At 45.0% G+C, this 10,569-nt stretch overlaps 1 protein-coding gene across 1 annotated transcript in view; it reads left to right on the top strand.

Moving 5' to 3' along the window:
• BICRAL (BICRA like chromatin remodeling complex associated protein) overlaps positions 1-2,371 on the top strand; it is a 40,141-nt gene extending 37,770 nt beyond the window's left edge. The window contains exon 12 of the mRNA XM_044250976.1: positions 659-2,371. Coding sequence (XP_044106911.1) covers positions 659-1,446 — 788 coding nt within the window. The 3' untranslated portion in view covers positions 1,447-2,371. The remainder of the gene's footprint in view (positions 1-658) is intronic.
• Positions 2,372-10,569: the final 8,198 nt, after the last annotated feature.

The raw sequence follows: 10,569 nt of genomic DNA on the forward strand, positions 1-10,569 counted from the left end.
TAAAGATAACACTAAGAGGGCCACCTGGCTGGCTCAATCGGTAGAGCATGCGACTCTTGATGGCAAGGTTGTAGGTTCAAGTCCCAGGTGGGATGTAGCGCTTATTTAAATAAATAAGTAAATAAACTTTAAAAAAAAAGAAAAAACAAGAAAGAGAACACTAAGAAATCAAGACAAATGGGACGCCTGGGTGGCTCAGTTGGTTAAGCAGCTGCCTTCGGCTCAGGTCATGATTCCAGCGTCTTGGGATCGAGTCCCATATTGGGCTCCTTGCTCCGCGGGGAGCCTGCTTCTCCCTCTGACTCTGCCTGCCTCTCTGTCTGCCTGTGCTCGCTCTCGCTCGCGCTCTCTCTGACAAATAAATAAATAAATAAAATCTTTTTTAAAAAAAGAAATCAAGACAAAGCGGAGCTTTTGGCTCATCTGGTTTTCCCATTTGTCACCACGCAACTTCCTGGTCAAAGAGGTTAAGCTTCTTGTCTGGAAGCCCGGGCTGCTGTCCAGGAAGCCCCTTCAAGTGTTGTGCCCCTGCATGTTCCTAGACACAAGGGACTGGCTCACTGGGCTGGGCTGGGTTTGCACCTGACCCACTGGGGGGGTCTGTTGTAGAGTTCTTCCTGCAGAGTTCACTCAGTGTTCTTTTTGTTCCCATTTCCAGAGGGTTTTCAGGCTGATTTCTGTTGTTCCTTCAAACTTGATAAAGCTGCTCCCGAGACCCAGTTTGGCCGGAGTGACCAGCACGGCAGCAAAGCCGCCAGCTCTCTACACCTGACCGCCAAGGCCCAGGGCCGAGACCGAGCTAAACCAGGCCTGGCAGAACCAACGAATCATGACCAATTTCATCTAGTGCCTAATCACATTGTGGTCTCCGCAGAAGGAAACATTTCTAAAAAAACTGAATGCCTCGGCAGAGCACTGAAATTTGATAAGGCGGGCTTAGCTCAGTACCGGAGTGCGTCCGAGGAGAAAGGCAGCCGGAGAGAATCCCTGAAGGCCAGCGAGTGCTCTCCCGGCCCCGAAGGGCCCCGGAAAACCTCATCCCGAGCGGATCATGGAACTGAGAGCAAACTCTCCAGTATCCTAGCAGATTCTCACTTGGAGATGACGTGTAACAATTCCTTCCAGGACAAAACTCTGAGGAATTCTCCAAAGAATGAAGTTTTACACACAGACATCATGAAAGGGTCGGGTGAGCCCCAGCCAGATCTGCAGCTCACTAAGAGTTTAGAAACAACATTTAAGAACATCTTGGAACTCAAAAAGGCTGGGCGGCAGCCCCAGAGTGACCCCGCGGTTAGCGGCTCGGTTGAGTTAGATTTCCCCAACTTTTCTCCAATGGCTTCGCAGGAAAACTGCCTGGAAAAGTTCATCCCGGACCACAGTGAAGGCATTGTAGAAACTGACTCCATTTTAGAAGCAGCTGTAAATAGTATCCTGGAGTGTTAATAGCCACAGCCCTTCCCTACCCGCCCCGAGACCCCAGCCCCGGACAAGTCACGTTCTTTCCTGGCAAAAGCAAATGGAAGCGGTCTCCTGTCTCCAGCCTGCTTGATCTTTCATCACAGGTGGTTCTTTCTGATCTCGATCCCATTCTTTGTTTCAGAGCAATACTCGTCGTGGTTACAGGGAGATCCCTTCGCGAAACGAATCCTTGTTAGAGAGCAGTCTGATAGGCCCGACACATTTCAAGTGTTACGAAAGTGCTTATTAATAGTCATTTCTGTGTTTGTTTACGTGTTTTAATTTAAAACGAAACAAAACACCGTTAACTCGCTGAGATCACAGTACACTTGGCCCTGGGTAAAATTCTGACAATCATAAGTCATTTGAAAAGAACAGACTTATTATTAAAGAAAATCAAACAGGACTGATAGAAGCTACTTTTTAAAGAATATCCCACCGCATCTCCAAATGTTGCCGTTTGGGGTCTGTTGTCATCGTCGTCGGGAGGGTGGACCACCGGCTCGAGCCCCCTCAGCCATCCCTGAGCGGTGAGTTGCCGGCTGCTCTGCCGGGGACGCCGCAGCACCCCCCCACCCTCCCCAAGAAGCAGCCAGTAGCACACCAGCAGGGCACGTGCAGGGCTTCCTTGCTCATCGTTCAAGTGCTTTTCTGACGCTCCCAGAGCAAAGCCTCATGCTTTTCAGCCGGTGCGTGTTGAGTTTCATCTAGGGAATGCTCTGTTCTTAGTTGCAACAGCATGACTTGAGATCATTTCACCAGGCTAAATAAAGGAAAACGGAAACCAGTTAAGTGGCACAGTGTACAGGGGAGGCCGGGATAGAGCCTTGAGGAATATAATATGTATATATGTAAAAGCATATATATGTGAACTATTGAGAAAAAAAAAAAAACAAGCGTTTTGCATTTTCTAATTGGATATAGTCAACATATGCTGTATGTTTTTGTTTGTTGCTGGGTTTCCTTTCATTTAACCTCTCCACCCCCCTCTCCCACCAACAGCCAAGCGTCCAAAGCACTTTCATTCGAAAACTGTGTTGTAATTTTTCAGTTTAAACTTTAAGGGGACTTTGGCCTTGTTTTTGCTTCTTGTCTGAGAACAGTAGTCACTCCCCGTCCCCCGGCAGCAATCATTACCAAAACACAGACAAACCAAAGTAACCAGCCAGCCCCCCCACTGAAAGAAAAGATCTGAGACACGGGATTCCCACTTGAGAGCCAAAGGACATGCCCTGTCATGGTCTGTGTGCAGCCCGTGTTCATATTATTGAACATGACTTACTGCTTTACTTATATTTCTTTTCAGGGAGCTTTTCCCGTTTTCCTTCCTTGTGTTCTTGTCCCCAGTCATCCCATCTCTGCTGTTCCCGTCATCTTCAGCGTCACTGTAACCAGCTAGTCTCTCCCATTGTTGGGAAGGCGACATAACTATTTCATACGCACCCTGCCCCACACGTGCATGCGGGTACCGGAGCTGTTCAGATCTAGAGCTCACTCTGGTGACGGTGTGGACACACCCACTCTTCCTCCCATGTGCATGCACTCTCTCATTTATTCTGTTGATCCCTCTGGCTTTAGAGGTGCACCCGTTGGTCTCCACTCTCGCACGGTGCCAGCATCTGTTTCTGGTGTTGCCAGAACAGGGATGACCCCCGTTGTCATCATGTTGGGCGCTTCTTCTCCAGATTGGCCTGCGATGGAAAGGAAGGCTTCTGATTATTGGAAAACATGGCAGCAGAAGACCCAAACTCTCCCTGTCCCTCTCTGTCCCCCGCATTGCCCTCGAAGGAGCCCCCTCAGACAGCCAGTCTTCATAAAAGCAAAGTACCTTGTCCTTGTCCCCCCACCGCCACCCCAGCCAATAGAACTTGGAAAATCTGGGCCATTTTAGGGTTCCCATTTTTTCCTTATTTGTGCCAATGTCCAAGTTGCAGATTTCCCCTTTTTCCTGTATTGTAACATATTAGAAGGATAAGTTGGTATTGCCAGTTGGAACTTTCTGTTTGGGCAGCCCTGGGATAACACTCTGCCCTGAACCCCATGATTTTGTAGGCTCTTCTTCTCTTAGGACTCATGCTCCCCTCATTCCTAGCAAGACTTAAAGATGGTCCTTCCTAATCAAATTCTTCTCATTGTGGAACTCTCTACCTGGAAGCCGTCACGTAGGCAACTAATGGGTTACATTAATTACTGCCAATCAGTGGAATTCTTAAGAGAAAAGATAAACTTCATGTACATTTGTCACCTCCTCTTATTCCCTATCCTCCCCTACTACCCCAACCCCTGACTTTCTAAATACCATCTCAGAGGGTCTTTCAAGCCCTAACATTGGTCTAGCAAACAGAGAGCCTAATTCACCAAAATGAAACTTGTAAATTTTTGTGTCCTTGTATGTAAGTTTACTTTCTATGGAGGAAAGATTCTAGATAATGACAAATGAAGATTACGAAAATGTATTTTATCCTGTGATTAGGTTATGCGCACATGGGTCATAACTCGCATGTCGAGCCCCCTCTGGCGAAGGGTAAGGGAGCTCTGCCTCGGACGGCCAACTTTCAGTTGTTCAGGTTCATTAGTCAAGGTTAAGTTTTAGAACTACTTGTACTCAGTAACAAAAATCATTTTCTTTTTTTTTCTTTTCTGTTGTTGTTGTGGAAAAGTGTGCATTTGTTATTAAGCATTTGATTTTCTGTGTCCTTAAGTACTGCCTAAAGATAAAGCAAATTTTAAACTGGCAATTACGAAAAAGAACTATTTTAGCTCTGAAGAATTTAGTAGATTTTGTTAGATTAGGGAGGCCTTACAGACTGACTTGACTTATAGAGGACGCGTCACTCACTGTCAGTGTGGTGTGGGCTTTATTTGCTTAAATACCTTCATTTGTATAGTATGTCTCACTTGAAATTGCTTTGTATACATTTTGTAAAAATATTTATAAAATGTTTTGTAAAAAAAAGTATAACAAATTGCAGTTTATTTTGTTATGTTGGATAAATACTGTTAAAAGAAACCAGTCAGTAACTATATTGTTAATCCATGGTTAGGAAATGTTTAGTTGGAGATTACGAAATGAAACAACCATTGCAATACAGCCAAAGATTTGGGAAAATGTGCAACTGTGATTGTCTTGATTTTGCAAATAGGAATGGCTCTTTCCCCAGAAGAAAAGGGTAAGTATTCAGTGGGAGTTCAACTGAAATAGATTTATCGTTCCCAAACAGGAGCCTAACTAGTGAGGGGATAGGAGTGTAATTGGTCGGCCTTTCCAAACAGTTTCAGATCCAACAGGGTTGGTCAGTGAGGAAGGTTAGTCATGAACATGTCTGGCCTCCCTCCCTGCTTTCGTCACATGAGTCCTTAACTGAGGAAGGAAAAATAGAGTCATTTGAGAAGTTACATGAATGAGCCTCAATCTTCAGGAGGTTTCTTCAGTCATATTTCTTTTGCTTCAGTTAAGGACAAGAAGGCTGAGGGATAGGGACAGAAAACTATTTTACACAAGATTTATGCCAGAATTAACATGTTTCTGTCTGGATTCACACATTGGATCCATTGAGAAATACCTCTGTAAACTTGTATGCAAAATCAGCCCCCTGAGGCCCTTCTGAATTCTTGCCCTCACAAGTGGGGACTCTGCCCAAATTGTTAGAGAAACTACCATAGGGTGAAATGTATTTCTGGGAGTAAATGTAGAAGACTCCTTAGGTTTTTCTTTGGGGCCTAGGATTTACACTTACATTCCTTATGGTTTAATTGTGCGCCCCTCACACATACACACACACTGGTAAAGAGTAGCAGTTAGGAAATCCAGATTCTGTAACCAATATATAAACAGGAAGTTGTTCTCCTAGAACTAAGAGCAGTCAGAATCCTTACTGCTAGAATAGTTACATCAGTGGATGGATCCCTAAATGTCTTTTGCAGTGTTGCTCTGGTGTTGAGATTCTCTTGCTAAGAACAAATGACAAATGTGTGCCCAACATGACATTCCTTACCCCGCTTCGGGCCACTGGCAATGGGAGTGCCTCATGCATGAAGCAGGCAGGATGGCCTGGCTGCTTGATTAAGATCAGCCTCTGTTCCCCAGGGACATGCCCAGAGAAAGACCAGGCATCTCCTTTACAATGGTTAAACCCCTCAGTCCTGTGTATGGGCGGGGGGAGGGGGGGCTGTGACCCAGGAAGGAGGCTAGTGGGTTATTTGGTGGCAAAGAGAAGAGAAAGAAACCACAGTCTGGGGGGCACTGAAACAGCATCACTCAGACAGGACTCTGGGAGCACTGACGTCCAGTGGCTAGCCTCAGGCTCTGACTCTGCTTCACCCTTGTGACTGTTCTCCGAGACAGAGTGAGGGCTCCTGGGTATCCAGCGGCAGGTGGAGAGCATCAGCTGTCGTACAGAGCTTGAGCAGTTGACAGGCACCATGCCAGGTACTGGGAAGGTACTGGGAATACATGAATAATTCAGGTCTGACACCTACTTTCAAGGAGCTCACAGTCTAGAGAGGAAAAAAGCACACAAATAATTGCATTATATTTGGGAATTGAGTGGAGTTCAGGAGACAAGAAACTAAGGCTAAAATTCTTCCCAGCCGACCACTTTGGTAGAGTTGCTGCCTATATTCCAACGTCCTCGGTATATCCTGAGTTACATTTGAGAAAGATGTCTGATACTTGGTGCAGGAATAAAGGTAAAGGTATTTTGTAAATATAGGGTTAAATATGTGGGGAAATCTGGTTTACACAAATGGTAGGAGCACCTTTGTAGTCTTAAGTGGTTTCTGTAATATGGGTAGCCTGTGTCTATGTTGCTGCCCTTAAAAGGCCTTCAAGCCCTGATCTACATTTCCTTTTTTTTTTTTTAAGATTTTTATTTATTTATTTGGCAGACAGATTACAAGTAGGTGGAGAGGCAGGCAGAGAGAGAGAAAGGGAAGCAGTCTCTCCACCGAGCAGAGATCCTGATGTGGGGCTCGATCCCAGGACCCTGGGATCATGACTGAGCCCAAGGCAGAGGCTTTAACCCATTGAGCCACCCAGGTGCCCCCCCTAATCTATATTTCCAATGGGCATGTGCTAGAGCCTGGCCTTTGAACACACTTGCAAAGGCAAGAAGATCCTCAGGGAAAAAAAACCACTTCTGTGAAGACCCAGGAAAGCAGTGCAGCAGGGTAAGAAACAGTGCAAAGGGCAGAAAGTACCTTTGGCAGCTGAACCTAGAAACAGGTTCTAGGACCTTGTCTAACACATAATTAGAGATCTTCGTGTTAAGTTTCTCTCAGCCTCTACTCCCTTGCCTACAAACTAGGAAGATTCGTCCTGGCCCTGCACTCCTTAAGGTATAAAATGAGGTTACTGAAGAAGTGGGAAAGGTGGGAGAAGCTAAGCACCATCATTCCTGAAATAATTCGGGGGAGGTTTGAGTTTTTCTGTTTTGCTCTTGGTCATACCTCCTGCATGTTGTCTGCTTCCTACTCTAGCTTTCCTGGGTCTGTCCTGGCCCCTCAGAAGCATGCTGCCCTTCACAGGCTCTCTCCTTTTTCCTTCACACTTCGGCCCCCTCATGCTTGTCTTTCGTCAGCATGATGTCGAGTCATGTCCTCCCCAACTCTAGGCTCATCTGGCTGCTCTCACACCAATCTCTTTCCCACCTGATTCCTGGTAACCCCATGTCACTCTCTGAGGAAGCAACAAGGAAAACTTGAAGCAAAACGAAGTCAACTTCAAGAAGGTTCATTATCCAAGAAAGAGGTTTGGGGACGATGTTGGAAATTGCAGATGGAGCCCCCTTTTGGGTGCAGTGAGTGTGGCGGTTTTGCCTGAGAAGGCACTGTTCCAGTGTCTCCTAAACAATTCCAAATAATCCCAAAGTGCAGACAATACAGAAATAACCTGTTGTGGAATATGCTAGGAAAGGAACCCTGGAGCCAAGCCAGAGAGCCACAAAATGTCCTGAATGGAGTCTTTAAAAAATAGTCAAGAGGTTTCTAAAACAGGCAAATTAAAAAAAAAAAAAAAATCAGGTAAATCACAAAAATGTAATTACCTAGACCGTTCGTTCGTTCATTCTTTCATTTCTTTCTTTCTTTCTTTTAATTTTCTTATTTGAGAGAGAGAGCAGGAAAGCACAAGCAGAGGGAGAGGGAGAAGCAGGCTCCCCGCCAAGCAGGGAGCCAGGTACGGAGCTCCATCCCAGGACCCTGAGATCATGACCTTAGTTGAAGGCAGAGGCTTAACCATTTTTCTCTTAAAAAATACACATAGGATAAGTGAAAAACACAGCACAAAATATAAGTCTTCCTATTTCAGGCCCCAGTCCCATTTCCCAAAAATAACCCCCATCAATACTTTCTTGCATATACTTCCAAAATTGTTACATATAAATACATCTATAGCCAAAAATCAAAAACCACAAAACAAGCAGGAGCCACTCTCTTACACCCTGTTCTGTATCTTGCTTTTTCAAATGTAACCAAATATCTGAGAGTTATTATGGCCTGGTTGCAAGAAACGGAAACTGATCCGTTTGGTTAACCAGCATAATGGAGTTTTATAGGAAAGACAAGGATTGAAGGGAAAATTGAAGAACCACTAATCTTGAGAAAGAAGGAAGCTCCAGGTCTTCGCAGGTAAAATTCTCAAAAGTTTTACCCCAAACCTCCAATGTTTCTCCCATCATCACCCTGCTCAAGATTCAAAACCCAGAGGGGAGAAGTTTTTTGTTTCTTAAGATTTATTTATTGGGGGGCGCCTGGGTGGCTCAGTGGGTTGGGCCACTGCCTTCGGCTCAGGTCATGATCTCGGGGTCCCGGGATCAAGTCCCGCATCGGCCTCTCTGCTCAGCGGGGAGCCTGCTTCCTCCTCTCTCTCTCTGCCTCTCTGCCTACTTGTGATCTCTGTCTGTCAAATAAATAAATAAAAACCTTTTAAAAATTTAAAAAAAAAAAGATTTATTTATTGGGGCACCTGGGTGGCTCAGTTGTTAAGCATCTGCCTTCAGCACAGGTCATGATCCCAAGGTCCTGGGACTGAGCCCCACATCTCCCTCTCCCACTGCCCCTGCTTGTGTTCCCTCTCCCGCTGTATCTCTCTCCGTCAGATAATAAAATATTAAAATTAAAAAACCAACAAGATTTAGTTATTCATTTGAGAGTGGGAGGGAGAGCGAGCTTGAACAGGGGGAGCAGCACAGGGAGAGGGAGAGAATCTCCAGCAGGCTTCCTCATAAGTGTGGAGCCAACCATGAGGCTCAATCTCATGACCCTGAGATCATGACCTGAGCCAAAACCAGGAGTCTGACAAGTCAGACTTGAAACTAACTGAGCCACCAAGGTGCCCCCCAACCCAGAGAAGTTGATACTATCTTATGCCCTCTCCCACTGGACAGATTGGAGGAGTTGGAAAGATCTTCCAGAGATCCCTTCAGCTTATATACTCGGAGGACAAACGTTTAGAGTTGATACCCCACTCCACTCTGACAAAGTACGCGATGAAGGAGAGACCAGTACACAAGAGAAATAGGATACTGTTAGGAAATGGACATGGAGATCAGCAGGCCAAAAAATAAAAAATACCACTAAGATTTCAGGACATGAAAACCTACCTCATTGCATATATTGCAAAGTCTTTCATAATTTATTTAATCATTCCCTTGTAATGGACAACTACAGCAGTCAAGAAAAAAGGCCTATGTTAACATGCTAAAAAGGATAAGATTCTTGGGGCACCTGGGTGGCTCAGTCGGTTAAGCATCTGGCTCTTGGTTTTGGCTCAAGTCAGGTCAGGATCTCAGGATAGTGAGATCAAGCCTGCGTGGGGCTCTGCGCTCAGCAGGGGAGTCTGCTTGAGATTCTCTGCCCCCATCCTACTCCCTCCCTGCAACTCTCTCTCCTTTTCTCAAAAATAAGCAAAATCTTTAAAAAATAATAATAATTTAAAAAAGAGGGGCACTTGGATGGCACACTTGGTTGAGCATCTGACTCTTGGTTTCAGTTCAGGTCATGATCGCAGGGCTGTGGGATCGAGCCCCGTGTGGGGCCCCGCCCTCAATGCAGAGTCTTCTAGTCCCTCTTCCTCTGCTCCTCCCTCTGCTCTTGCACACACACTCTTTCTCTTTCCCTAAACTTTCTCTCTCTCTAAACTAAATAAACTCATTAAAAAAAAGAAAAAAAAGATGATTCTTGAGGCCCATTATTCTTCATTTACTCCTATCCTCACTTTGAAATAAAAGGTCTTATATCTTGCCTAGTGCTGGAGCATATGGTCAATGCTCAGTAAACAACATGCTTTCATTTAGTGAATAATTTGGGGTTGAAGACATCTTTTCCTCTGGATCTTTGTGGAACAATGGCTTAGGCACTGGGAATAAGTATGCTTCTAGCACCATCTGCTGGCATTCGTAACCTTTCCTGAATCATGGCCTCCAAGTCTCTTTCCGCCAGTATTGTTAATTGCCCTGAAATTCCTCCTCTTCTTAATACTTTCAGTACCGCAGAACTTACCTCTTATCTGTACATAGATACAGTTACAAAATAGTGACTTATTTTTGTTCCTTGTTTACTATCTAATAAATGTTTTACACTTTGATGATCCTTGTTTTTGCCTTTTTACAAAGTAAGACACACGCGAAACGCTGAGTGAGGAGCCTCATATCAGTCTTGGACTCCAAAGACTGTGTTGTCCTTTGACGTTTATTCATAGGTAATGAGCTCTGTGTATGGCACTATCTTTCTGGTTGGACTACTTACATAGCACATATCAATATGATGCTTTGAGCTTATTTAAAAAGCCCCTGTAAGTGCCCACTATTGTGACAGGAGTTGTAGAAGACAAAAAAGCATGAGGTAAGTTCCCTGCCTTCAGAGCACTCCATCTAATTAGGGTAAGTGGAACAGTATAGGATAACGTCTGTGGTGATGCCTGTAAGTGCCCATTGTCAAGTGATGACATTGGGATACATACTAGGCTAGACATCCAATGCCTGGAGACATTTTTGTCATATCTGGGATGGGAGTGCTACTGGCATGTAGTTGGTCGAAGCCTGGGATGCTGCTAAACACCCCCACAAGGCACAGAGAGCCCCCACATAATAAAGAATCATCTAGCCCAAA

This window comes from Neovison vison, chromosome 1, assembly GCF_020171115.1.
Source record: "Neovison vison isolate M4711 chromosome 1, ASM_NN_V1, whole genome shotgun sequence".
NCBI classification, from domain to species: Eukaryota; Metazoa; Chordata; class Mammalia; order Carnivora; family Mustelidae; genus Neogale; species Neogale vison.